Raw genomic sequence first — 27523 nt, forward strand, 5'->3', positions numbered from 1 at the left:
AAAAAAAGAAAAAAAAAGAATGATCACATCATCACCCACATCCTCTCTCCCTCCACACCTCCAGCAAGGATTCACCATTCACAGCGGCTCACCGCAATCTGCGCAGGTGAAATACGCAGCAGATGCGTCAGTGAAATTTGTGAACGGCGCCCACACCCCCAACATCTCTATTCCATTATGGCAACCATTGTTTTTCTTCCGCCGAAAACTAATTTCCCCCTCATCCTTCTGCAATTACTGGGATGCAAAAAAACAAAAACAAGACGCTGACAGGATTGATGAGGTAATCGGCAAGAAGGTAACCATGGCAACGGGCCGTCGGGGCAACATTGGACGTTTCTGGATTTAGAGCCGGATCGATTAAAGTCCACAAGGTGAGGCGCCCGGAGACACTGATATTGTTGATACGCCGTACCGTCGTGTTTAAATGCGGCGAAGAGTGCTGGTGGATCTATTTAGTTTGTGGACCTAAGTAGCTCTGACGGGTGAGCACCGTGTTAACACCAATATGGGCGGACTGGGGCCATCCATGCTACAAAGTGCACGTGTGCTGTAAGGGGCCTAGTTTGTTAAGACGTCCATATAGGACGCGCTTAACTGCGTGTGGAGTCGACAGATTACACATGTGGGAGAGACGCCTGTTGCCGACATGTGCAAACAGCCGCATCTAAACGGGTGTTGGGGTGTTTTCACTATGGAGAGTTTAAACGGAAACTGCAGAGTGGCTGCGGGCGTGAAATGAAATTCGACCCACTGGAGTAAGAGGTGTTGGTGGAACAGGTGTACCAACACCTCTTGAGTTAAAGCGAAGAAATGTGATCGTTGCACAAAGAAACACTACAGGGAATGTGATCAGCGAAAAAGTCAGAGAACAGATGAGTGTAAAAGACGAAGGTAAGCCGTAAGAGGAGGAACCAAAGAACGTAAGATGATCTAAATGTTAAATCTCCCATTTTGTTCACATCTCCTTCTCATTTGTCTGATTAATACACTCTCCATAAATATTATATCACGCCTATCATACCGATCCAGCCCTGACTTGAACCCTTGGTAAATTACTTTGGATCTGTAAATTCCCATTTTTATTCTCTCCTCCTCCTCACAGTATTTTGTACTCATCTGGAAACACCGTTGTGACATCGTCATGATGGTAAAAGAACAAAATGGACATGGTTCTTATATTTTTCTGTTCTGATATATGCAATACTCTGTGCACCCTGCTACCCGAGCAGCTTTTGCACTATCCTGAAGGTGTTCAACACTTCTACCATCTAGCCAATCCATTCATACCGCTCATCCTGCTCATCAGGTCACGGGGATGCTGGAGCCTATCCAGCAGGCGGGGAGACAAACTGGGCAGGCCAACACACACACACACACACACACACACACACACACACACACACACACACACACACACACACACACACCACACACACACACACACCACACACATCTAGGGACAATTTAGTATGGCCAATTCACCTGACCTATATGTCTTTGGACTGTGGGAGGAAACCGAGCAGCCATGGAGAGAACATGCAAACTCCACACAGACGATGAACTGGGACGACCCCAAGATTGGACTACCCCAGGGCTTGAACCCAGGACCTTCTTGCTATGAGGCGACCGCGCTAACCACTGCGCACCGTGCCGGTCCATCATTCATCCATCCATTATTTATCTATTTTATACAACTCTTTTCTGGATCAAGAAATATAATCCTGTGGATAAAACTGCACCCCAAAGGCAAAAAAAAAATGTGGTCAAGGAGGTATGCTGTGTTATTTCAGGAGATTTAAGAGGTTATTTGAAGTGATTTAATAAGCTGGGGTATTATGTCTAATTTAGAAAAAGGAAGAAACAAAAAACAAGTCAGTCAATGAACTCTCAAATGTCCAATTTCAATGAACTTTACAGCATACAAGAGTTCAGCTGCACTTTATGAACCAGAGGAAATCTTCGATTCTGACATGAATTATGTGTCAGTCACTCTGTACAGATGACAGACGCGTGAAACATTATATGAGTGAGAGCAGGGTGACCCCAATGGTAGCAAGGCAAAATAAAGACTCTTGTAAACTGAGACAAAAAAGGAACCCTTGGAAAGAAGAAAAGCAAATCTATCATTCTTTTAGATGCAGCAACCTGTACTCGTAGCCTTGAATTAAATCATCTAGCTGGAGGACGTCGTCTTGTATCGGATCACTATATGGCAATGGTTGTGTCCAGTGTTTAATCTGACCCAAAATGAGCACAAACAGACGTCTTGTGTGTGTGTCTTTACGGTCCCTGGACAGTGTAACAGGAGGTATATGGAGGCCACTTAAACACACTGTCAAGTTTCTGTTCTTTGCTCCAACTGCAGAGCGTGACAGTCAGATTGTTAACAAAATAGAAAGACACAGATAGCCTATACAGGGACGTGCTGGTATAAGCAAGAGAAATAATGTAAGTTCACCCCCATTCTCTATGGCTTTCTGGAGGTAGCAGGGTTCACCCGGTAGCACAGGACACCATGTAGTATCACATGGATCTTAAAGGAGGGGCTACCTGAATCTAAATTTACACAGCAGAATCACTTTACTCCAAATGTGAAATATAACAAACACATGAAGAAAGTTTTTAAAAACACTCAGTCCCTCCAAAGTGAGCAGTTTAAATATGAGATAATTACCTGAGTGATGTCACCCACAACCCTGAGAGCAGGATAAGCAGTTTGGATAATGGATGGATGGATGTCACACAAATAGATATACTTGATGGTAAAGGAATACAAATTTTAGCCCACCCACACTAGAGGTGTGTGTACTTGTATCTTCATTGATAATCTATTCAGGTAAAAAAATGTTTCTTTCAGCATCTCTCAGTTAACACTAAGTTCTTGTGAACATTTATTTATTTATTTGCTATTGGGTGAAGTATGCATAAAGATTGCTACAGTATCATAAAAGCAATGCCCTCTTGATGTCTAACATGATTTCATTAGCATAACCCCACCCCCCTACCATCGTGATTCACTGGGGAGAGAGAAGATGCTAGTGCATTGCACTTGAAGCCTATTCAGAAATAGAAGGCAGCATTTCTTTTGCTCTCCTGCATCAATTTTGAAAATTACATTTAAAAAAAATTCCTAAGGAGTCCACCAGCTTTGCTAGAGTGAAATAACACAATGGGTAACTTCCTCTTTAAGGATGCCTCTCTTGGGGGATGTGAACAAATAAATGCCTCATTGCACCTTTCTGTGTTATTTTGATCGGTAGCATGCATTGCCAACCTCTGACAGAAGGGCTCACCCACCTTCAGCGCACGGGAACGGTTAGCCAGCAGTTTCTCGATGTTCCCTGCAGCCGTTGCGACCAGTTCTCTGGCGTTGTTGGTCTCCACACTGAAGTGTGCTCTGTGGTTATGGTATATCTGGACCAGACAGGGGAGAAAAACAGGGGTCAGACATCAGCTAAGTGGTAAACCCAATCTATACAATTTCTCAGCCACAACCGGTGAGTTCACCAGTGTTCACAGAATCTTCTCGAAATAATTCCTTTGTTGTAACTGTTTGGCCATGAAGTCCGCGGATTTCTATTCTACTTTTTTCATCATTGGCTAAACAAATATGTGGAATTGAAAATCCCATTCCACAGACTGTCAGCTTGCATCTCTCAATGGCATTTACTGACCACAGCACAGCGATTAAAAAAAGAAACTGCATTTCCAATGATTAAATTGCAATGTCAGGTTACGTAACAGGCCCATTTACCGTTCTATGGAATATGTTCCAGTAAAAGAAACAAGAAAGAAATATGCCAAACAGCCAATTATTTAGCAGCCCAAGGGTTTTTCTGTTTTTTTATTGTCCAACATTCAAACCTCAGGACTGGAGCACATGCGTGTGTTTGTCTTCAGCCTCTAGGCCTGTGATAGATTTTCTTTTGGCTCGAGAATTAATATATTTTTTTTTTGGACCCCCCCCTTTCCCCCCCCCCCAATTGTATCCGGCCAAATACCCCACTCTTCCGAGCCGTCCCGGTCACTGCTCCACCTCCTCTGCCGATCCAGGGAGGGCTGCAGACTACCACGTCTCCTCCGATACATGTGGAGTTGCCAGCCGCTTTTTTTCACCTGACAGTGAGGGGTTTTGCCAGGGGAACGTAGCACATGGATCTCGCTATTCCCCCCCCCGAACGACTAGAGGAGGCGCTAGTGCAGTGACCAGGACACATACCCACACCCAGCTTCCCACCCGAAGACACGGCCAATTTTGTCTGCAGGGACACCCGACCAAGCCAAAGGTAACACAGGGATTCGAACCGGCAATCCCCATGTTGGTAGGCAATGGAATAGATCGCCACGCTAACCAGACGCCCTGAGAATTAATATTAAAGGCTAACATCAGTGAGTTTCAGATTTTGTAATGGTATTCCTCTGGCAGAGTACAGTTCATTCAGTAGTCATAAAAATTGCCAATAACATCGTGCAAAAGCTTGGTGAAGAATTATAAGGGCATGATGAAATCATGACGAAGGTGGAAAGTCATAATATCTGGAAAAATTTGTTGAGAACAGGCAGACTTGTAGCTTGGACTGATCATAGCATAATGCTTATAGTTACCCATACGAATATGGACTACATAGAAAATGGAGAATTATGACAATATTTCACTGTACAAACACTCCAGCCATGTAGTACAGCATTTCTATAGTAATACTACAGTGTAGCAACATTTTACCACGCTGAATTACTTTATTATTTGAATAGAAATGTGATGACAGAAACATGGAAATGCTATGGTAATTTGAATAGTATTAATTAAAAAGTGTTTGTATAGTTGTGATAAAAAACACAAGAACACTAAAGCAACATTTCATAGTTTTATTATAGTCTATTTTCATATAGTCGATAAAGTTTGTCTGTAATTCACATAGTCTCAAAAAGTTTTGGGTTGATCTTAAAACACAGAACTTTTATTCTGTAGGATTTCTGGGACAGGTACGTATATTCATCTATGAGATATTGCCTCACACTGGCATTGCAACTCACAAACTGAACTACACATCCACCTAAATACTATGTGTAGATATTAATATCTACAGGAATGTCATGTATGTATATAATGTCATGTACCTATGTAGTAGTATCTATGTACCCACGGTTAATGTATGGATGTATATATACACAAGTATATATGCATGTTGTTAACCCTGCCACTGAGGATGCACAAGCCAGTGCATTCTTAGTGCCGGTCCCAAGCCCGGCTAAATGGGGAGGGTTGCGTCAGGAAGGGCATCCGGCGTAAAACCTTTACCAAATCAAATATGCAGATCCTATATCAGATTTCCATACTGGATCGGTCGCGGCCCAGGTTACCAACGACCACCACTGGTACCATTGGCCAGCAGGGTGCCGGTGGAAACTATGTTACTGTTGGGCGAAGGAGAGTCGGAAGCCATATCCAGAGGCGAAGGAGGAAGGGTAGGAGTGTGGAGGTAAGAGTTGGGAATTTTGAATGTTGTGGAATGGTGAGGATGCAAGGAGTAGAGGTGATGAAAGCGGATGAGTTTAAATACTTGGGCTCAACTGTCCAAAGTAACGGGGATTGTGAAAGAGAGGTGAAGAAGAGAGTGCAGGCAGGGTGGAGTGGGTGGAGTGTCAGGAGTGATTTGTGACAGACGGGTTCCAGCAAGAGTTAAAGGGAAGGTTTACAAGATGGCAGTGAGACCAGCTATGTTATATGGTTTAGAGACAGTGGCACTGACAAAAAGAGAAGAAGCAGAGGTGAAGGTGGCAGAGTTGAAGATGCTAAGATTTTCATTGGGAGTGACGAAGGAGGACAGGATTAGGAACGAGTATATCAGAGGGACAGCTCAGGTTGGACGGTTTGGAGACAAAACAAGAGAGACAAGATTGACATGGTTTTGACAAGTGTGCAGTAGAGATGCTGGCTATACTGGGAGAAGGATGCTGAATATGGAGCTGCCAGGCAAGAGGAAAAGAGGAAGGCCAAAGAGGAGATTTATAGATGTGGTGAGGAAGGACATACAGGTGGCTGACATGGCAGAGAAAGATGCAAAGGACAGGAAGAGATGGAAACGGATGAACCGCTGTGGCGACCCCTAACAGGAGCAGCCAAAAGTAGTAGTAGTAGTAGTAGATATATGTATGTAGTTAAGTATGGAGTTATGCGCGTATTTTGCTGTACAGACTGTGGCAACAAATTTCCTCAGGCAATAATAAAGAATCTTAAATGCTGTGTGCGGTGCACTGTTTGAAATAACAACAGTTATTACACCAGTGATCACCAAAAGCATTACATACGTGCAATTAAAGAAGACAATTTGTTAGCCATTTCACTTGTACACATCCACATAGAATGGGATGAACTCAAATTCCTAGATCACCAAAACCAAAGCCAATCAAAGATAAGGATTGAAGGGGAGAGAGCCATAGTGCCCCGAATATCCCTGACTGCTATATGAGAGAAAAATACTGATAAATTAAGACATTTATGTGAGGGACGCAAGATTTTCATGGCCCTGACATTTCTTACGATTTTATATCACTGCATCACATACCACCTACAGATGCAACTAGCGCTCCTCGGTCATCGTTTTGCATCCGACTTTATGTAAGCAAAATCACACCGAATGACCAGATGTATTTTGTAACGCCTTATGACGCAAGTGACGGTTTAAAGCTGACCGTTTTTTTCCCCCCGAAGGCATGGGGGAAAAAGTGCCGCAAGCCACAAGTATTACATCAGTCAAAGTTGGTGTGTGTGTGTGAGTGCGCACACATGTACATGCATGGACCCTGGTCTGTATTGTGTACGGTTACAGTACAGATTTGACACTGATGGTCCTTGAAAGTGTACATCGGTCAGGCTTATTGAGATGATGCTCCATTATGCTAATGAGATGAAATTATATATAAATATATATAGACCAGTGATGTGTTGTGACAGCTTTAGCCATCTGAGAAGAAGCCTTGGACGTCAGCAAGATTGGGAGGTGTAAATGGTGAGGAAGACATGGAGAACAGACGACAAGTCACCCAAACTGTATTTGAGCAATGGGGTTTTATATTTTATAAGAGATGTGTTACGGTCACCAACTTGGATACATGAGATGGAAAAATTATTTGTACATGTACGTGTGAGATTGTGTGCATGTGCATGAGAGAGAGAGAGAGAGAGAGAGAGAGAGAGAGAGAGAGAGAGAGAGAGAGAGAGAGAGAGAGAGAGAGAGAGAGAGAGAGCGAGAGAGAGCGAGAGACCTTTACCTGTATTAGGTTCTGGATGCCACTGGCTGTGTCCGTCAGTGAGATCAACTCTTTCTGCATCTGGTCCACCCATTCCCTCACCCTGAAGAAAAAAAAACAAATCGCCAGTCAATCAGCTGGTCAAAGAAAGAGCCAATCAAAATCAAGTAAATCCTAATAACCCCTCCCCTTTCGTCCGATGGAAAGCTGGGTCTTAATCAGTCCAGTCTAATTCGCTAGGCTACTCTCATCAAATTTGCTAGCCTCAATACAATTTTAATACAATGCACAAATAACATGAGGTCAACCGAGCAGTACTGCTTACTGCCACAATATGCTAAACGCCGTATAAATATAGACGTGGCATGAAATAATTATGTTTAGCCGAGTGAATACATTAATCTACTCTACGTGTCTAAGTTATTTTTATCAGGATGAGAGAGTCCGATTTTTGTAGGTAGGGTGAGGCCCTGGTTTAATGTATGCAATAGGAATGAGGGAGAGGAAAGGAGAGGGAGCGAGAGAAAAAAAAGATATGAGAGAGAGAGAGAGAAAACTTCTTGAAGAAGAGGGAATCCTCTTCTTCTTCTATTTTTGTTTTCTATGGAGCTCAAGATAAGAAGTGAACATACACTGATCGGCCAAAACATTAAAACCACCTGAGGCCACTGCCACCAGGGAATACCGTGTCCATGAAGGGGTGTAGCTGGTCTGCACCATGTTTAGGTAGGTGGTATGTGTCAAAGTAACATCCACATGAATACCAGGACCCAAGTTTTCCCAGCAGAACATTGCCCAGAGTATCACACTGCCTCCATCGGCGTGCCTTCTTCCCATAGTGCAACCTGGTGCCATCTCTTCCCCAGGTAAATAACACACATGCACTCGGCTGTCCAGATGTAAGAGAAAATGTGATTCATCAGACCAGGCCACCTTCTTCCATTGCTCCATGGTCCAGTCCATGGTCTGGACAGGGGTCATCATGGGCACTCTGACCAGTCTGCAGCTACGCAGCCCCATACGCAGCAAGCTGTGATGCACTGTGTTCTGACGCCCGTCTATCATAGCCAGCCTTAACCTTTTCAGCAATTTGAGTTACAGTAGCTCATCTGTGGGATCGGACCAGCCTTCACTCTTTTCGTATATCAGTGAACCATGGGCACCCACAACCCTGTCACCGGTTCTCCTTCATTGGACCACTTTTAGTAGGTACTGGCCACTGCATACCGGGAACACCTCACGAGACCTGCTGTTTTGGAGACGCTCTGACCCAGTCGTCCAGCCATCACAATTTGGCCCTTGTTAAAGTCATTCAGATTTTTACACTTGCCCATTTTTTCCTGCTTCCAACACATCAACTTGAGAACTGACTGTTCACTTGCTGCCTAATATATACCACCCCTTGACAGGTGCCACTGTAACGAGATAATCAATGTTATTCAGGTCACCTGTCAGTGTTGTTTTTTTGGTGGATCCACCCCCCCCCCTTTTTCTCCCCAATTGTATCCGGCCAATTACCCCACTCTTCTGAGCCATCCCGGTCGCTGCTCCCCCCCTCTGGCAATCCGATAAATGTCTCCTCTGATAAATGTGGAGTCGCCAGCTGCTTCTTTTCACCTGACAGTGAGGAGTTTCGTCAGGGGGACGTAGTGTGTGGTTCCCCCCCGAACAGGCGCCCCGACCAACCAGAGGAGGTGCTAGTGTAGCGACCAGGACACATACCCACATCCGGCTTCCCACCCACAGACACGGCCAACTGTGTCTGTAGGCATGCCTGACCAGGCCGGAGGCAACGTAGGGATTTGAACCAGCGATCCCCGTGTTTGTAAGCAACAGAATAGACTGCTATGCTGTCCGGATGCCCCCCCGTCAGTGTTTTTAATGTTTTGGTTGATTGATGTAATGAACTTGTAAATAAAAACAATGTTTGAACATGCAAACACACACACACACACTCACACACACACGTTCAATCAGTGACCAGCAGAAAATCTATAATATTGTAAATCAACTTCACCCCCTGGACACACAGTGGGACAAGGCTTTTGAGGACACGGGTTAGCAACACAAAGTCCTGACACTGTTGAGCAAAGCAAGTGTGTGTATAATCCACACTTGTGCGTTATCCAAACTTGCAGTGTTTCATCACTCTGCACACGAGCTGTAACAACATTACACACGCAGTGTGTGTGGTCCACCGCATTATCTCCTTTGTTTGTTCTGAGATTCTGTTTGTGGGTGGTTGCAGGCTTTCTTATGGGATGACCTGCGCTCAGCAAGACCAAATCCTTAAATTTTATTTTTTGTCCACAATTTTTTTTTTTATAAAAAGTTACAAGTTTTTATTCTTCTTTATAAAAGTTACAAGTTAGACATAAAGTTAGACATTTCAGTTGTGTGAAGTCCACAGTGTGATTATTTTTGTCAACGACGTGATGACTTAACTATACATATAGTCGGCAAACATTCATGCCACCCCCCACTGCTGCACACACTTACACATGCACCCACACACACACACACACACACACACACACACACACACACACACACACATGTGCACCAATCACCCTGCGACAGTTAATAAAATATATATGACAGGATCCATAAAGGAAATTAACCTTTCTCCCCCCAGAATGAATTAACCCCTAGAACACTGTGGGGTCTCTGACACACGAACCCCGTCTATGTTGTCTTATTTAAAAAACACAGTGTAATACGAGCGGGCTTAACTCGCGCTGCAAATACGTGGCATTGCAGCTGCATATATTTAGCCTACCGAGAGACAGCTGCCTGAGGCAGAGAGCAGATATAGGATGGGCACCATGTCAGCACATTTCTCTGTCTACCCCCCTGCCCCCATCACACTTACATGAACCCCGATACACACACACACACACACACACAGGCACACAAAGGAAAACGGGAAGCTGTGAGTTCACTGCAAACCTCTGAGTGACACGAGCTCCCATTATGTCCTCTGACAACATGCGGCCAACTCTCGGGTCAAGGCGAGGTCCCCTGACTGTGTGGCACACAGGTGTGTACTGAGCTTGTAACGCATGTGCCGCGTCAGAAGTCCAGTTGGCCCTGAAGGCGGAGGGTGGAGGGTTACGAACAGGTGCTGGGGGGGAAAACGGTGTGTCTGCATGTGAGTGAGTGTGTGTTTCACGGAGCGCGCACGCATGTTTGTGCGCTATGAAGAAGGCTTGAACTTTAACATCTCACCCTCACAATGTCTGTTTTTTTGGGGGGGGGGGTTTCCCCCGCCTTTTTCTCCCCAGTTGTATCTGGCCAATTACCCTACTCTTCCGAGCCGTCCCGGTCGCTGCTCCACCCCACTCTGCTGATCCGGGGAGGGCCGCAGACTACCACATGCCTCCTCCCATACATGTGGAGTCGCCGGCCGCTTCTTTTCACCTGACAGTGAGGCATTTCATCAGGGGGATGGAGTGCGTGGGAGGATCAAGCTATTGCCCCCAGTTCCGCCCCCCCCTCCCGAACAGACCAACCAGAGGAGGCGCTAGTGCAGCGACCAGGACACACACCAACATCTGGCTTCCCACCCGCAGACACGGCCAATTGTGTCTGTAGGGATGCCCAACCAAGCCAGAGGTAACACAGGGATTCGAACCGGCGATCCCCGTGTTGGTAGGCAACGGAATAGACCGCTAGGCTACCTGGAAGCTGTGGATATTAATTTTGTCAACTATTAAATCCGTGAACATTTTTAATATTGACCAAACCTGCATGCATGACGATATCAACACACAACCTACCACGAGTTTACAATGCAGCGGGACAACGTGTTGCGTTACGTTGTGCACCAACGTGACACTGTACATTGTTGAAAGTAGTTTACCTGTAACCTTTATGCTTTGCATTTTTTCCATGGCGCTGCTTTATTGGGAAGCTCTCACTTGAAAAAGGGATATCTTGATATGAGAGGAGAGCCTCAACAGTGTATTTTAAGCCAGGAAGGCTCCATTATTTGTGAGTAAAAATAAATATTTTCTCCCCTCAGCCTTCATTAGTTTGAAAGCTGCTGATTTCAGACTCGGTCATAACATAATAAACTCATCAGTGATGTCTCTTCCTAAAATATTAAGAAAAAAAAAACCCTGAGAGGCAAAGCTGAGACCTCAGTGACCCCAGTTAAAAAAAAAAAGATCCTTGGATAAACTTTGAAAGGCAGAGTGAAACTCTGATTAGCCTTCTCCTGCAGACAACCAACATCCCTTCACCAGGAGAAACAATGTTTTCTCTGCGAAACACTCGGCGGCTGTTACTTCCTCACATTTAAGTGACGAAAGACTCGCCTTTCTTTAAGGATATAACGGCAGACGAAGGAAAAGGTCCAAAAAAAAAAGTCTCAACGAGGAAATGTGTACACAACAAGCATTGGTGACCGGATGGAAAGTTGGAGAGAGACATGGAAAAATGAGATAGCATCATTATCTCCTCCCCTCCTAGGCTACCCCACTCTCTCTCTCTCTCTCTCTCTCTCTCTCTCTCTCTCTCTCTCTCTCTCTCTCTCTCTTTCTCTCTCTCTCTCTCTCGCTCGCTCGCTCTCTCGCTCTCTCCTGGGGGAAATTGGGAAATTGGAGAGGGAGCTGAGTGGGAAAGAAGGAAGCCCCAAAAATGGCTGGTGAGAGCCATTCGGCTGCAGCGTTTGCACACTGCAGGGCCGGCAGGAGACGAGCCGTGACAAACTCGGCCGGCTGCGAAGGCTGCCGGCACTACAAGCCTCCATTTTCTCCCTCGCTTTTTCTCATCAAGTCCTTCATATCACCCACTTTCAGAGCAGATGTTTTGTTTTGTTTTATCTGCTTTTTTTTTATGACAACCCATACTTGTAGCCATCCCCCTCCTCTTTTGCACATTCTTACCATTTCTCTCTCTTTCTTTTTTTTAACCATGTTGAGAAAGTTTAAGATGACGAGGTGAAAAAGCTCTGTTACCCAGCACACAGGTTACGGTTGCTGGTGCAATGTGGGTAATGATCCATGCAATACAAATCAACATGGGTTCACTGGCTTTCGGGAAGCCTGCAGAAATGTTTGGTCGGAGTTTGGATGAACAGGTCATGGGGCCTCAAACTGTGTAAGAAATGGTATTATTGTAAGCTCTTTTCCTATCCTCGAAATAAAAAAGGCTCCTGTGAGTCATGTGGTGACATGGAATCAGATAAGGTGATGACTGCAGAGCCTGTCACATTTCCGGATCTTTCATACTTAGAACAATAAATATATGCCATATGAAATGTTGTCCATGTTGGTAGCCTATGTCGGTGGGTGTGAGAGAATTTCTCAAAGCTATTTCAGTCCAGGACTGGACCCGACTTGTAAATATGTCTTCATTTGTGTGTGACCCATGTGGTCTCAATGTACAGTATAGTAGCTGGAAAAAAGTGACCCCCCCCCCCTTCTCTTAATACTCCATCCCTGTAATGGTTGTAAGGGAAGCAGACTGACTCCCTCAGGCCAGCTGTCACGTTTGTTTGTGTGTGTGTGTTTGTGTGTGTGTGTGTGTGTGTGTGTGTGTGTGTGTGCGTGTGCGTGTTGTGTTGTGTTGTGTTGTGTTGTTGTGTGCACATGTAACCAGAGCGCTGGGTCTTTTGGAAGGCAACAGGAGGTTGCCCAGGTCAAAGGTCACCAGGACAGCCGCAGCTCTTACAAGAACTCTTAATGTAATGAAATGGGTGTGACCTGAGTGTGTGTGTGTGTGTGTGTGTGTGTGTGTGTGTGTGTGTGTGTGTGTGTGTGTGAGAGAGAGAGAGACATAGGCCTGTGAAAGGCCAGCATTATATAACCCATCCTTTAAAGTGCTGGGCCGGAGTGTATGACTGAGTGTAAGATGACTAGGTACAGTAAGATATATGTGTGTAAATAACACTAAGCACACAGCTGCCGAGGAGAAACACACTCAGAATTGTGAGAAGGCCAATTTCCGAAAGCACCCAGACATGACAACATGTGAAAAGGAAACAGTTACAACTGGAGCACTTCATATAATATAAAACACTTTCAGGCACTACTAATAAAATACTTGGCAATTCATCATGAGCATTTCACATATGTGAGGTGTTACTGCACAAGCTCCAGTGTAGCGTAAGCTCAGAAATGGTGTAACGATGAACTCCAGTTTACAAATCCAGAGGCCTGTGTTTTAACTCTTGGTGTATGTGATCAGTACAGCAGGTTAATCTAATAATAACCGCGTTTCCAACCAAGTGTTTTTATGTGAATTGTGTCATTTCAAATGGAAAAAAAAATGCCAGATGGAAACTGCAAATATCAACTCAATCCCCAAAATTCAAATAAAGGTTTTCACGCTTGCTTTTTATTCGATGAGGGGAAATGGGACAAATTAAAACAGAAACATATTTGCTGAATAAAAAAATACACATCTTTAAAAAAAAAGTTAATAGAATTGAATTACATTTACAACTGTTCCTTTGTCTTAACTGTCCCTTCTTTCCTGTGGGTGTGGAAGTATGGACATATGACAAGACAAGTAGGCCTACATCTAAGCTTGGTGAGGTTTGACCGCCGAATTCATATGACAAACATGTTTGCCCAGTAGAGGTGCTAAATATCACTGTAACCTCATTTTGAAAATGGACGGAATCCATCATTCGAGTATAGATGTGAGCCGGATGTGATGTCATGATGGGCAGGAAGCTAAAAGCTAGCCAGCTAAGCAGCTATGTATCTAGTTGGCAAGCTTTTAGCCTCCTGCCCAGCATGATATCATATCCGGCTACATCCATATTCGAAATTATTACTGCTGCATGAATGGTAATGTGACCGCCCTTTAGTCAGAGATTCAGGTGCTATGGCATAGTGCCCATTACAAATACTTGTGCTGCGTTCCAGAATACTACGAAGTCGAGATTTTCTGACCTTCTATGAGAAAAAGTACATTGGAACGCCACTCCAAGTCTGAGTTCCTACTTGTAAGCAGAAGCAAAAAGCAGTTGTCTGACATCACTCAATGGCAGCACCCATGGAGGCACACAGTGTAAATGGTAAACCATCAACTAAAAGGCGACGTAAAGTATATTTGCCTGTATTTAATTAAACAACGCATACTATAAAAAAACTTTTTCTGCATGTAAATAGATGTCAAAATATGTCACCAATATTAGGTAGCTGGTTACGGTAAAAAAATCTCTGGAAGTTATTTTTTCTGCACAAAGGTTATTCCTGTGTTGTTTATACATGCAGGAAGGCTACACTGCTGACAGTTCAATTGTCTATACACTTGCCAAAAAACAAAACAAAACTTGTTTGTCATGGTCAGCCATGTTTATGCTTGTGTTTAGCGTCGTGCACCTGTAACGCTTGGCAGTTAGAAATTGGACATTTCCACTGGGAAATTCCGACCTCGGACTTTGAATGGAACACAGCATCACAGTTTAGCAGAACCAGTATACAATCAAAAAGAAAAAAAAATCAAAGAGGGGATAACAAAAACCTTGGGCCAATTAGAAAGCCCATCAAGAGCTGGGTAACCAATCGCAATGGTTGAAAGACAGGGAAACACAAAGATCCCAGAACAGATGTGAGTCAGTGTGAGAGTGTTGCTGGCTAACATCTGACTGCATGGACCCTTCAGGCCGAGCTAAGTGTGTGCGGAGTGGGCCGTTTATGGTCTTTTCTCCGCACTATTTCAACACTGTAAAAATCATATGGCTCCTGGCTGCTGAGAGAAACCCCAGTTGGTGTAAACTGATCATCGCTTCAATCAGTTCAGGAACACAGACGGAAATATAATGCCCTCAATCATTTCTTACTGCCGTTCTGATGAGAAAACACCAGCAATGAATAAATTACAGTGTCATAACAAAAAAAACACAAAAATAAAACAAAGACGATCTCTGTTCAGAAAATAAACATTTAGGGAAAAGAACTGAACAGCAGCAACCCAACTCATAATTGTGCAACTGTAGTGGTTATAGGGATACATCATTCCCCTTATTGAGCTAGTAGGAACGTTGGTTTACAGCTGCTGTTTTCTCAGTTCGGGTTTGCAGTGATACACTTCCGCTGCGCGGGTTTTTGTTGTTGTTGTAATGGTGGAAGGAATAAATGGTGCACGTTGTGTAGCCGAAAGAGAAAGTTGTCACGACTCCTGCTTGAGCTCCTCTACACTGGTGACCACGACGTTTGTCTCTTGGTAGTTATCAGAGACAATCTTTCAAACGAACATGGTTGACGAAATCAACGCGGTTTCTCTCAAATTGCCAGAGTTCTGGGAGTCATTGGCAACGACATGGTTCGCCCAGGCGGAAGCGCAGTTTGCTATCTGCAAAATAACAGATGAGGCTACTAAATACTACTACATGGTATCGGCGCTAGGGTGTTCGACTGCAACTAGAGTGGTGAGTCTCCTTACAAATCCTCTGGTGGCAGACAAATACAAGGGGGTCAAAGATCACCTCTTGAAGATTTTTGAACTTTCTGGCCACCGTCTCTTTTCTCTGCAAGGCTTGGGCGACAGCAAGCCATCAGAGCTCATGGAAAAAATGCTGAATCTGCTGGGACCAGTGCACACACAACTGATTTCCTCTTTGTCCAGCTGTTTCTGCGACAACTGCCTGCTCAGGTGCGGGCCGCTTTGGCTAACACCAGCATTACCAATTGCCGCAAGCTAGCTGAAGAAGCTGACAAGTTCTTCCTGGCCAGCCAACAGCAGCACTACACGTCCGCGCTCACCCCTGCCCACCCCCACATGCCACCACCTGGTGACTCAATGATGATCGCCGCGGCAACCCCCGGTCGGCGACAGGAGCCCGGCCTGTGCTTTTACCATGCAAAGTTCGGGGCCAGGGCGAAAAAGTGCACCTCCCCGTGCAATTTCAGCTTGTCGGGAAACGCCGAGGTCGGCGCTCACTAGTGGCCATGGGCGTCGGCGTGGAGGACAACAGGCTACTTTTCCATCTCGGGGCGGCGTTTCCTATGCGACACTGGGGCGCAGAGGAGTGTCGTACCTGCATCGAGGGTGGACGCCCTGTCGGGCGCTCACAGCCCTCCCATGGAAGCTGCTAACGGCAGCTCTATCCGTACGTACGGCACGAGGCACATTGACATGTGTTTTAACGGACAACGGTTCAGCTGGGATTTTGTCACCGCCGACGTGGCATTTCCCCTCCTTAGTGCAGATTTCCTTTGTGCTCATGGGCTGCTGGTGGACGTCAGGAATCGATGCCTGATTGACGCCGTCACCTTCGCTTCACACGCGTGTGCACTCAGCGATACAGGCTCCGTCAGGCTGTCCAGCATGCTCTCCAACGAGGACGTGTTTCTCCATCTTCTCTCTGAGTTCGCTGACCTCACTCAGCCCACATTCTCGTCATCTACGACCAAACATGGGGTTGAGCACCACATCGTCACCACTGGCCCGCCGGTGCATGCCCGAGCTCGGCGCCTCGACCTGACCAAGCTCTCTGTCGCCAAGGCGGAGTTTGAGAACATGGAGCGCCTCGGCATCATCCGCCGCTCCAGCAGCCCGTGGGCTTCACCCCTCCACATAGTGCCTAAGCCTGGCGGTGGGTGGCGTCCATGTGGTGACTACCTTCGGCTCAATGACGCAACAACACCGGACCGCTACCCGGTCCCTCACATCCAAGATTTCTCCGCCCACCTGGCTGGGAAAGTGATCTTTTCCAAGGTGGACCTCGTCCGTGGATACCACCAGGTGCCCGTCCGTCCCGCTGATGTCCCCAAAACGGCTGTGACAACTCCGTTCGGACTGTTCGAGTTCCTGCGCATGCCGTTTGGGCTCAAGAATGCCGCGCAGTCCTTCCAACGCCTCATGGACTCAGTGTTGCGATACCTGCCTTTCCTCTTTGTGTACCTGGATGACATCCTGGTCGCTAGCGCCTCCGTGTCCGAGCACTTGTCCCACCTCAGAGCCCTTTCGAGAGGCTCAGCCTGTACGGGTTGATAGTTAACCCGGCCAAATGCCAGTTTGGTCTGAGCACCATCGACTTCCTGGGCCACCGGGTCACCAAGGACGGGGCGGCCCCCCTTCCAGCTAAGGTGGAGGCCGTCGCAGACTTTCCACGCCCACACACGGCCCAGTCCCTCCGGGAGTTCATTGGCATGGTGTCCTTCTACCACCGGTTCATCCCCTGGGCTGCCGATCTCCTCCGCCCCCTATATGAGGCTCTGAAGGGCACAGCCCCCAAACACGCCGTGGACTGGTCTGCAGAGAGGGACAAGGCTTTTAAGGATGTGAAGGCCGCCCTGGCTGACGCGGTGATGCTGGCACACCCTGTGTCTGGAGCGGCCATCACCATCACGACGAATGCTTCGGACTACGCTGTCGGCGCGGTTTACAAGCAGTGGGTGAGCGGCGCGTGGCAGCCGTTTGCCTTCTTCAGCCGGCAGTTGAATCTGAGAGAGCGCAAATACAGCACCTTTGATCGTGAGCTGCTTGGCCTTTTCCTCGCTGTTAGGCACTTTCGTTTCCTACTGGAGGGCTGTCAGTTCACGGCTTTTGTCGATCACAAACAGCTGGTGTTCACGATGGCCAAGGTGGCAGAGCCGTGGTCAGCCCACCAGCAGCGACAGTTGGCCTACATCTCTGAGTTTACCATCGACATGAGGCATGTCGCTGGGAAGTCCAATCCGGTCGCCGACTGTCTCTCCCGGGCCATCGCTGGTGCCGCCCATTTGGGACTCGACTACAGCCAGATGGCGGCTGACCAGGCCGCCGACCCAAGAGTGCAGGCATGCAGGACCGCTGTCACAGGGCTGCAGTTGGAGGATGTGGCTTTCGACGACGCCAGCGCCACGCTCCTGTGCAACGTCTCTACGGGTCAGCCCCGACCCGTCGTTCCGACTGCTTGGAGGCGGCGGGTTTTCGACGCGGTCCATGGGCTGTCTCACCCGGGCAGAAAGCCTTCACAGAGGTTGGTGGCGGCAAAGTTTGTCTGGCATGGACTCAGAAAGGATGTGAGGGACTGGGCTGACACCTGTGTGGAGTGCCAACGCTCCAAAGTGCTCCGGCACGTCAAAGCACCCCTGATACCTTTCACGGTACCTGAGAGGAGGTTCGACCACGTGAATGTGGACCTGGTAGGCCCCCTACCCCCCTCCCGTGGTTTCACATACCTGCTCACCATGGTCGACAGGCCCACGCGATGGCCAGAGGCCGTCCCGCTTTCGTCCACAACAGCGCCTGAGGTTGCCCGAGCGTTCATTGCAACCTGGGTCGCCCGCTTTGGCACCCCATCTGACCTCTCCTCGGACAGAGGGCCGCAATTCACGTCAGCGCTCTGGGAGGAGATCGCCGCGGGTTTAGGGGTGAGGCTCCATCGCACCACAGCGTATCACCCTCAAGTGAATGGATTGGTCGAGAGGTTCCATCGCTCGATGAAGGCCGCATTGCGGGCTACCCTCAAGGACGACCGCTGGGTCAACAAATTGCCTTGGGTCATGCTTGGGCTCAGGACGGCCCCCAAGGAGGACCTCCAGTCCTCATCCGCCGAACTGGTCTACGGACAGCCACTTCGGGTCCCGGGGGATTTCCTTCCCACCGTCACAGCTCCCTGGTCCGCCAGCTGCCAACGGACTGCGCTGCAGGAGGAAGCCAGGGCTTTTGCACCGGTCCCCACTTCTCAGAATGGCGGCTCTCAGTCCTATGTCCCCACGGAGCTGCGGTCGGCGGAGTATGTTTTCATCCGTCACGACGCGCACCGCGGTCCCCTGCAGCCACCCTACGACGGCCCATTTCGGGTACGGGACACTGGAGATAAGCACTTTGTGGTGGAGGTTGGCAGCAGGCTGGAGCGGGTTTCTGTGGACCACCTCAAGCCTGCTCACCTGGACTTAGACCGCCCTGTTGGTCTTGCCCTGCCCCCACGGCGGGGGCGCCCCCCGGCCCTGCCCCCCTCCCCCTGCGAGCCGCCCCCTTCTACCCCAGCCCCTCCCTTTCCCCGGTCCAGCTGTGAGAACTCTGCTGCTTTGCCTGCAGTTAACCAGCCCCCAGCTCCTGTTCAGCGGAGCCGTTGGGGCAGAGAGATCCGCCTCCCTCGCCACACTGACTTTTCGTATTAAGGCGAATTCTGGGAGGACGTGTGTAGTGGTTATAGGGATACATAATTCCCCTTATTGAGCTAATAGGAACGTTGGTTTACAGCTGCTGTTTTCTCAGTTCGGGTTTGCAGTGATACACTTCCGCTGCGCGGGTTTTTGTTGTTGTTGTAATGGTGGAAGGAATAAATGGTGCACGTTGTGTAGCCGAAAGAGAAAGTTGTCATGACTCCTGCTTGAGCTCCTCTACACAACAGTGTAGTGTGTGTACAGTAATTCAAATAGTTATTTGTGACATTCCTCAATAACAAGGTTTTCTATATCCACGCAATGAGCTGACAGGGGCAACAACATCCAAAACTGTCAATGAAAATACTGCTCATATCAATAAAATATCCCTTTTCATAAGATTAAATCAACTACAACTAATAATAAATGTTATAGGTCATTAATATCCATCGCTGTCAATAAAAACTTGTCTGTAATATCTTTTTAAATATCTTTATTCATTTTGTGTACAAACAGAAAAATAAACTTATCAACACAGACAGTTTGTACATTATTTATCCAATGTACCCGACCACCCTCTTCCCGTGTCCCCTTAACCCCACAACACTGTTTCCCCACCTTACCTACACGTCATCCACCCATCCCTCCTACAGTCATACCTTCCGTCCCACCCTCCCACCATACTACCCTCCAATATCCCATCTGGTCAAACCTCCCCCAACCCCTCCCACCCACCAGACCTTGCAGCCAAGAAAATAGGGAACCAAACAAAAATCATATGTACATGAGCAGAGTACATGCAAACACATACATATAAGCAATAACTTAAATTAACATCAGATCATGAAATAGATAGATGAGTAAATTTGAAGAAGAAAAAAAAACAAAGTATAAAAAGGGACAGAGGAATACTCAGCTATTGTTCGTAATGTCATCAGGCAGAACAGTGTGTCTATGTAATCAAAAACGAGTCCCCAGATCTCACCAAAAGTTTTTAGGGAGCCTTTTAAAGAGAATCTAACCTTCTCAAGTTTGATATAATGCAAGACCTCCACAATCCATCTGCTATGGATAGGAGTGGAAACGTGTTTCCATTTAAGGAGAATAAGGCGTCTGGCTAATAGTGCAGTGAAGGCAATAACCCTCTGCATGGCTATGGGAAAGTTGTCCTCTAACGGGATTCCAAATATAGCTGTGAGGGGGTTAGGATCTATGGAGATATGGAATACATTTTGACAAGTTTCAAATATTTCTGTCCAATAGTCAGCTCACCTGGGACCGGCCCACCGCATATGAATAAGATTGGCCAGTGATTGTTAACATTAATAGCAAGCATCACTTAAGTCTGGGAATATTTTGGCCAGCCTAGCATATGTGTAGTGAGCTCTGTGGAGGACCTTGGACTGCAGAATGTGCCTTGCACAAATAGAAGGGGAATGAGCCAGATTTAAAATGTGTTTCCATTTATCATCAGACAGTTCGGTCCCCAAGTCACCCTCTCATGTTCTTTTAAGATTCGCAGACATCAGGATTTAGAGAACACATTCAACTATAAATAACAAATAAGATGTCTTTGGTCAAAATCAAGATTCGAAATGGTGTAAATTTTAGAGTCAGGAGGGCAACTGGGGAAATGAGGAAATTGCTTTTGCTCAGTGTCTAATCTGAAAACACGAAAAAGGTGGCTATTAGGGCAGGCCAAATTTCAGTGATAGTTCAGCTAAGGATGAGAAAACGTTGTTGTAAAGATCACTGATACAGGTAATGCATCTATCAAACCAACTGTAAAAAGTGGGGTCAAGGCAAGATGGCTCAAATAGATGATTACTGTGAACTGGAGATAGTGTCTTAGACATACGTTGGCCTATTTACGAAATTTATGAAATTGTGAAAAAGTTTACGAAATTGGATCCATATTTCAATGAAGTGGGTGACAACAGGGTTTTCACTGATACTAATGGGAGTCAGAGGCAAGTGGTAACAGCTGAGAGCACAATGAAAAACGAGATTATAGCTGCTCTATACGAGCCTTGAGTGAGCATGCACCGATCACCCTGACTTTGACCTAATAGAGACAATTTCTGAATATTATGTACATGCCCAGTATGTAATGTAATAATATTATGTACATGCCCAGTAATATTGAACAAAGCTGGGCAGGGCAAAACCACTCATGCATTTGGGAAGCTGGAGAACTATTCTCCTAATGCAGGCTAGTTTGTTACCCGAAAGAAATGAGGACATTATTTGGTCCAGTTTGGAAAAGAATGTTTCCTTATAAACACTGGGCCATCGTGGAAAAATGAACAAGATTTTAAGAAGGCAACCATCTTGATCAGACTGACACAACCTGCCATTGGCAAATCTTTTTAAATCATTTTTACACTTTTCAAATAGGGGGAGGAAATTTTCACGAAAGACACTATGGAACAACTTGGTAATGAAAATGCCCAGGTAACAAAATCCCGTGATCACTCGTTTAAATGGGAGTGAGTTTGGAATCTTTTCAGCAGACGAGTTAATGGGTAGAAGCTAACTCTTTTAGAGATTTAGCTTATACCCTGAGAACTTACCAAATCATCCCAGAGTAATAAGAAGTACAGGGAGGGAAGACAATGGTTCTGACACATATAAGACAAGATCATTGGCGTATAAGGACAATTTATGAGTCTCCCTAAACGAGTGATGCCCTTGAAATTCTCCTCTTTGCGGTGCCAGATAGCTAAAGGCTTAATGGCGATGGCAAACAGAAGAGGTGATAGGGGGCAGCCTTGTGTCATTCCACAATAGAGGTGGAAGGGAGCTAACCTCAGACTATTCATAAACACAGACGCAACAGAGGATGAATACAGTAATCTTATCCAGGAAATAAAATCTGCACTGAAATCCAATTTCCCAAAGACAAAAAAAAAGAAAAAGAAAAAACAACTCTCCACTCTACCCTAGAGAAGGCCTTTTCAGTATCTAATGTCATCACCACTTCGAGAGAATCAGTGCCTGTAAAGAACATTCAACAGCCTCCTTGTGTCATAGAAAGATTGTCTCTCCAACATAAAGCCTTTTTGAACTGAGGAGATAAGCACTGGTAGTGCTTGTTGAAAGGATGTAGTCAGTACTTTCTCTAAGGTGAGTTGGGCCTGTAGCCTGTAAGGAATCTTTGTTCTTTTTGAGTAACAAAGTTATGGCTGCCTCCTATAGCAAGCTGCCATTTTAGAAAGACTCATTAACATTTTCATGTAAAACTGGGGACATACCAAAGCGGAAAATTATTTATAAAATTCAACAGTATACCCGTCGGGGTGTGGGGATTTGCCACTCAGCAGAGATTTCATTGCCTCTTGTATTTCCTGAGCAGATATAGGGTTACCCAAGTCCTTAGCAAGATTCTCACCAACCTTAGGGAAGGGAATCTGATTGAGAAGGTTGTTGTCATTCCAAATATCAGGAGAGCATTTCAAGGTATAAAGTTCTGAATAATAGGCAGAAAATAACTCACTAACTCCCATAGGATCGGCAAGATTTGAGTCTAGTAATCAGTCTAGAGGCCACAGCTGTGTAGGCTTGGTGGGTCAGATGTTTACCCACCTTGTCACCATCTCGAAAAAAAATGCTGTGTAGTCCTAAGTAGCTGAAGCTCAGCTTTGCTCATTGATCAAATTCCATCTGAAGCTAGAAAAGTTTTTTTTTTTAAATATAAATTGGGGTCCGGAGCTGCTGCATACAGGTTATCCAGCCTCAAAAGTTCCTCTGATAACTCAGCTGGCCCTGGCTTTCTCAGTTTTCATCACAAGAGAGAGGTATGAAACAGTCTGCCCTCGCAAGTATGCTCTGAAATCAGTCTGCCCTCGTAAGTATGCTCTGAAATCATCCCAAAGGGGTGTCCCTAGCGGTGTCAAGGGTATCATTAACTTAAAAAAAAGAAATGTATTCAAAGAAACTGTTTAAATGCTTCATCGGCTACCATGCCTGAGCTGATAGGGTTTACCATATTTTCCAAAGTCTATACTGATGGAAGTGGGAGTGTGGTTAGTAATGAATATGCTTTGGTAATCACAGCAGGTGACCTTTGACAGCAATCTATTATCCAAAAGGGGGGAAAAAATCAATTCGCAAATATGTATGATGGATGTGGGAGAAAACGGAAAAAGCTTTAGCGGAGGGAAAAGTAAGTCTCCAAGGGTCAGACAAACACAAATGGTTCATGTGAGTATCTAAGGCCTTTGCAGAGTTAGAAAGTGAGAAAGATTTTGTGGAAGATCTAGCTATGTTGGCATTTTGGATCAAACTGAAATCCACTTCCACAATCACATAGCGATTATCAATGTCAGGGGGAGCTGAAAAAAAAAGGAAATTAACCTTTCATTGTCCTAGGTAGGTGCATAGATACAATCAAGGACAACAGCAACATTTCTCAGTGTTCCTGAAACAGCCACATAATGCCAATTCGGGTCAACCACAGAGTGTTGAGGTTCAAAAGAGGCACCCCTGTGAATCAGAACAGTAGCCCCTCTGGCTCTCTCACTGAAGATTGAGCGATATAGGTGGCCCACCCATGCCCTCCTGACTCATGGAATATAAGTGGCACAAAGGTGTGTCTCTTGAAGAAATAATATGTCCCCATTGCTCTGACATAGGTGGGCCATTATTTTATTTAACTTAGTGATCTGGTTTGCAACTTTGATATTCCACGAGACACAGTGAATGTTATTATTATCCTTAGTCATGTCTGTGTGCATGCTCAATAATCCAGGTAAGAAAATCACAGAAAGTTGAATCAGTTCATCTGGAAGAGGTTTACTGAGAGAAACGTTTTATCACTTATCTAAGTGACCTCTTCAGTCAGCTGAATGGAAATTAATATCTAAGTGATGAAATGTTTCTCTTAATAAATGTTGTGTCCAGATGAACTGATTCAACTTTCTGTGATATCATTAGTCATGTTACCAACCATCTATTACTGTAGTGGTGATCTGCGTCCTGAATTGCAATTGAACTGAGAGAAGGGGGAGGAAGGGGGGAGAAAGAGAAGGAAAAAAAAAACTTCCCAAAAACCTGTGTCTCTACGAAACAAAATTCTTGTGTGTTGAAGTACACAACTTCCTACTTGGGCGAACAGGATCGCACTGCATCGGACTGTGCATCACTCTATTCCATTCAACCCCAGTCCCACATATAAATTAATATATATTTTGCCCATCTACAAAAATCTGAAGTGTGTTTCGAAAAAAAAGAAAACGGGGTTGGGGTGGTCACTGGGAGCACAACAAAATTTGACTCAAAGGACATCTGTAAATATTAAGCAATAAATGTTGTGTTTTACTTTTAAATTATTGGATTGAATGAAGTGAATATGAATTCACCTTGACTGATTACATCCAAATTAATCAATGAATTTGTTGCTTCAGGTCCAACATCCCAAAAGCCATCCTATTCTTTCTTCCTTCTATCCTGTCGGTCTATGCTTTGATTTGACAGAGCACAACCTATCAAGGTTTCAATTAAATAGAAAAGTTAACAGGCATCATATTGCCGTAGGGGATGTTTTAGTATAACTTTACAAAATACCTCCCTGATGGAGTTCATGGGAAGAAAAATTTTAAAATGTGCCTTAAAGCATTTTCTACACTTTCTTACCATCTTCTCAACAAACTTATTTTCTGTGTCCTCTTACTGAAGAAATTGGTTGAGGGACTCATAATAACCTGCAGTATTATTAAGCTTTGTGCTATTTGAGTATTTAAAAAGCAGTATGGTAGTTTAGCACACAATACTCATTTGCATGTGTCCTTGGGTTTTAGGCAATAGCAACTACGCAACACAATACTTCAACATCAACACATACGCTTGTGAATATACAAATGTGTGCGTGTGCACTCATCTGTGTAAGCAGCAATAATACCAAATTTTTCCTTTTCTTTAGTAATCTTGTTTACGTTGTTGGGCAATGGTGTAGCTGTTCTTGTACAGCCACCATGTTATTAGTTTCATAAGCTTGCTGGTTCTCCTCTGCTTCCCTTTGTTTTCTACAGAGGGCCAAACCTGACCCGCTGTAAACAACCCGGGCCAACGGAGAGCTCTGGAATATCGATCTGACAGTGTTGAATGCCACATCAGTCTGGCTGAAGTCACCCAAAAAGTCGGCCGGTCTCACAGCGGAGCAGCTCAGATACAAGGCAAAGCCTCGGTGCAAGCCCACAAGACAAATCCAGGGCTCAGTAACCAATCTTGGAGTTTCCACTTCAGCGCGCTCCCGCCTTGTAAACATTGCTGTGTTTTGACACTCAGAGCTCGCTCTGCATACACTTTTGATCTCTTAATACTGTCAAAGCAGCCAGGGATGAAGGATGGAAAGGATCTGACAGCATCCCTTTATTCACTGAAATACTGTTTTTTTCCTGTTTTTTTTAAATGTCTCATAGCCAGGCGTAGAGACCTCCTCCTCAGCAGCGGGGGAGACTGATTTTTAAGCCCCACAATCCTCCACTAATAGTGGCAATTTGTAGGGGTGTAAATCACAAGTTTCATCACGATACAATATTATATCGGTTCTTTGGACAATATATGATATTTGCGGCTATCACCAAGTCTGCTACGATATGAGTTCGATTCGATTTAATTCAATTCAGGGGCCTGCGATCGATATGAGACGATATCATATACCCATTTAACACAATGGGTTACATTTATATGAACTCACAAAAAGCAAACAAAATATGATTTGACAATTTTATTACTGAGCTCTTCCAGACATTTTAATACAACGGATAAAAATAGACCTGCTGATCCCTATAGAGTGCCACATTTTTCATGTTTAAGTGCAAATGTTTTTTATCAGTTAACTTAAAGAACCCTTGATGGCCTTTCAATTATGAACAGAAACCACACACATCTAAGCTTCAGCACCTTGTATTTACAAGGTTCTGTTGTGTGCTCAGTGGTTTAGAGATATTGATTGACCTTTATGATTATCATATGGATCAATGTTTTCACTTTTGTATAGATGATATTGGACCGTTGATCATTGAATCGATACATTGATCCAGATTGATGGACCGTTACACCCCGAGTAATTTAGTCTTGTAATCTGTTTCTGGAGAAAGACAGGAGGCTGAAGCTGTTGCAGATAGAGGAGATAGACATAAAGGATGAGGAAATGTGAGGGTAGCAGCTTGGATGTAATTAAGCCACTGGAGGAAAGGCAATATGAGCCCAAACTGTAGAGCTCGGCATCTAATAAACAGCCGACTTGACAGAGAACTGTGGAAGGCAAAAACTGTATTTCTTCAATCGTTTTGTCCCCCTCTACCCCCATTTTGTCCTGCCGTTTTGTTTATTATAGCGTTTATTTCTGGAATAAATAATTTATCTCTTGTTTGGTTTGCTTATCCTTTTCCCTCTCTTCTAATAGTTTCCTACTTTCCTTCCTCCTTTTCTCTACATCTCTTTGGTACTCACATGGTGACCATTCTATTGTTTTATGTAAGTGATGCATTACGCTGTTTTTGTTTTTGTTTTTTTTGTATTGTAGTTATTTCACAGGGCCGAGCAATAGTTCAGTATTATCATTTATCTTCTTTCAATGGTATCGTATTGGGATGAAATTCAGATATTGTTACATTGTGATTCTTTTTTTTTCTTTTTAAAAAAAAATATATTATATTAATCCCCATGGGGAAACTCCTCTCTGCATTTAACCCATCATAGCTGTGTAGCCAGGAGCAGTGTGCAGCCACTGTGCAGCACCCGCGGACCAACTCCAGTTGGTCTTGCCATGCCTCGGTCAGGGGCACAGACAGGAGTATCAACCCTAACATGCATGTCTTTTTGATGGTGAGGGAAACCGCAGCAACCGGAGAAAACCCACCGCAGACACGGGGAGAACATGCAAACTCCACACAGAGGACGACCTGGGATGACCCCCAAGGTTGGACAACCCTGGAGTTTGAACCCAGGACCTTCTTGCTGTCAGGCGACAGTGCCAACCACTGGGCCAGCGTGCCGCCCAACTCACACCTGTGTTTAAAATTCATGATGGCAAGAATTCGTTCCCTTAAATTTTTCACAAATTGAGGTTGGAAATATTTGAGGAATTACAATTTGAAAACTGGTTTTGGTTTGATATTATACTTTACAGTCGCAAACAGCTCAATGTAACAAACCTCAGCTGGATTCTTAAGCGTGGTATTTTAGCATTAGCAAGCAGATATTGTGATTTA

The 27523-nt window shown here is 45.2% G+C and overlaps 1 protein-coding gene across 1 annotated transcript in view; it reads right to left on the reverse strand.

Moving 5' to 3' along the window:
- cacna2d1a (calcium channel, voltage-dependent, alpha 2/delta subunit 1a) overlaps positions 1-27523 on the reverse strand; it is a 152827-nt gene that overhangs the window by 112413 nt on the left and 12891 nt on the right. The window contains 2 exon segments of the mRNA XM_056275601.1: positions 3301-3417; positions 7276-7357. Coding sequence (XP_056131576.1) covers positions 3301-3417; positions 7276-7357 — 199 coding nt within the window.

Source organism: Lampris incognitus, chromosome 3, assembly GCF_029633865.1.
Source record: "Lampris incognitus isolate fLamInc1 chromosome 3, fLamInc1.hap2, whole genome shotgun sequence".
Lineage (NCBI taxonomy): Eukaryota > Metazoa > Chordata > Actinopteri > Lampriformes > Lampridae > Lampris > Lampris incognitus.